Below are 2,688 nucleotides of genomic sequence, written 5' to 3' on the forward strand. Positions count from 1 at the left end.
ACGATTGATATGATGATAGAGGTTGATATGGTGGTTGGGGCTTTTCAACTCCAATAGGCTATTTCAGATGTTTGTAATTAAGTTTTATCTATAGACCTACTCTTATATGAATAGATGTAACCTATCGATCAAATTCACCTTTGAATCGAACGTGAACAGGTGTAGGCCCTACAGACAATTTTTGGGGAAACATTGCAGAAGTGCGCACTATTCAAATCAAATCAAATTGTATTGGTCACTTACACATGGTTAGCTTATGTTATTGGGAGTGTAACGAAATGGGTCACCCACGCGTCACCAAGGCAGCTGATGATACTAGATAAATATGACTTTGCTAACTAACTTTGCTCAATCACATTATGTTTTTGTGTGACTTGTTATTAACATGGCTTTTCATTTGTGGTAAAATTAGCGAATGTGGAAATTTTGATTGGAAGTTCTCTGAGGCATCACGTGGTTTTGCAGAAGAGCATACTGAGCCGGGTGCGCACGTGGGTGACGCTAGGGCCAGCCCTCTCCGGGGTCCCTTTTGTTTAACTATCAAACATAAGCACCTTCCGAGATCCCGAGGGCTTCAGATGACAAAACGGCCAACATCTTGTGCAAGGATCAATACTGACCGCGTATCGTTCTGCAGCCATGTCTAGGTCATTTTATGTCGACTCTTTGATTATCAAGGACACTGTGCGACCCATACCTCTTAACGAGCATCCACGACAAGACTTCCTCTTCCCCATCAGTATGCACTCGCCCACCATGATGACGGTCACCGCGCCAGTGTGCCCGTCCAGGAAAAGCGGCACTTTCTGCGTCTGCCCGCTTTGCGTCACGTCCCACCTCCACTCTCCCCGCAGCGGCATTTCGATGCTGAAGAGTCAGTTCCCGAGAGCGGAGCCCCAATATTGTCAGAGGATATCACACCACCAACAGTCTCCGCCACTTGCGCACACGTCTGCACGCCCTGTCTGCACGCCTGTCTACAAGCCCATGTACAGCGTCACAGACCCCATGAGTTACCACTGTCTCTCCATAGGTAAGACTATGTGCTCTCTGACCACCTGTATCTGCAATATAACAACCTGTCAATTCAACCTTTGAAATTAGAACGACACATTTTAATTGAACCACTACATCATGTCTGTTAGTTATTTAGTATATCCAATTACGCACAGTAAAACCAATGCAATGTATTGCATAAAACATGTACTGCAGTGTTAGAAATTTGGAATAGAACTATAATGGTTGGCTAAATTGTTGTCGTGTCTCCATCAGGCGCCTCTGAGAGCAGTCACATCCAGAATGGCAAGAGAATGCGCACGGCTTTCACCAGCACACAACTATTGGAACTGGAGAGGGAGTTCTCCTCCAACATGTATCTTTCCAGGCTCAGAAGAATTGAAATAGCAACTTATCTGAACCTCTCGGAGAAACAGGTGAAAATCTGGTTCCAGAACCGGAGGGTGAAACACAAGAAGGAGGGCAAGGGCACACAGAGGAGCGCGCACAACGGTTGTAAGTGCGCAAGCGGTCACATGGATTACCCAAGATCTGAGGACGAGGAATCTTTATCCCCTGCATCAGCGTCAGAGGAGAAACATATCTCCCCAATCTGAGGGCATCTCAGACTGTCACTGCACAGACTTCCATTACACTACTGGCACTTAGTCTACCATGGTTCATCACGAATTCTGCAACACCAGACGACCTCCGGGCCATGAGATGCTACTTTCAGTCTGAGAAGAAGTACTGGAAATATCCTTGGTTTCCCCTGGTTAAATGATGTAGGCCTATTCGTACGTTCATTTTATGTTAACTGTGAATACATGTTTTATTTGTTGAAACATTTTTTTTTTAAAACAGTGACGCTAAATCCTTCAGGGTTCAACCCAACGTCAAAGTTGTACCTCCTTAGTGGTTGTCATATGATGCTTGATATCATTCTTATCGGTGTAAATATGATGGCCGTTGATCCACTCTATTTCAGTTCTTATTTTTCCACATGAAATTGTATGTACATAGTAGACTATTATGTGTATATAATATGTATATTTGTATTTATTCTAATAAAACATTGGTGAGTTGTATCTCAGACAAAAAATAATATTTTAAGGGTTGGCATGGTGGATCTTTGATGCAATCCTTACAGGCTATCGTCATAGCATATTAGTAGAGCTTTTGTGTTTGATATGTTTGTCAAGAAATGTATGTTTAGTCTGTAGTTTGACTAAAATGTTAATTTAATGTAATAATTACACACATTTTATCATGAGACCATTTCAAAGAGCATATTGGACGTCATCACAGGCAGGTGACCAGAGACCCTAAGATAAACAGTGTCAGATTTCCATCCACGTTAACCTTAACTTACATCCTGAGGAAGATACTCTAGTACAGGGATCATCAACTATTCAGTCGCGGGCTGATTTGTTTTCTTGAGTGGATGGTCGTGGTAATATAATTACAAATGCGTAGATTGCAAATTGACCGCAAGAAACGCAAACAGAATGTTTGATTAAAACATAACCATTGCTTACATTTGTATGTGATCACGTCTGTCTATTAAGCGTGGGAATACTTGGGAACAGATTCCCCAAATTAAAATCGATTGGAGCTGATTTTTAGTCTTTTTGTTCTATTTCTTTGCTCAGAAAACGTGTGAGGCCAAATAAAACTACCCACGGGCTGCCA

General features: G+C 42.3%; 1 protein-coding gene across 1 annotated transcript; it reads left to right on the forward strand.

The window, feature by feature from the left end:
- Positions 1 to 524: 524 nt before the first annotated feature.
- On the forward strand, positions 525 to 2,688 carry LOC110521670 (GS homeobox 2). Its single transcript, XM_021599406.3, has 2 exons — positions 525 to 1,033; positions 1,273 to 2,688. The coding sequence occupies exons 1-2, from the start codon at positions 640 to 642 to the stop codon at positions 1,611 to 1,613; spliced, it is 735 nt and encodes a 244-aa protein (XP_021455081.2). The 5' UTR covers positions 525 to 639; the 3' UTR covers positions 1,614 to 2,688.

This window comes from Oncorhynchus mykiss, chromosome 4, assembly GCF_057628025.1.
Source record: "Oncorhynchus mykiss isolate SJ-2025 chromosome 4, ASM5762802v1, whole genome shotgun sequence".
In the NCBI taxonomy this organism is placed as follows: Eukaryota; Metazoa; Chordata; class Actinopteri; order Salmoniformes; family Salmonidae; genus Oncorhynchus; species Oncorhynchus mykiss.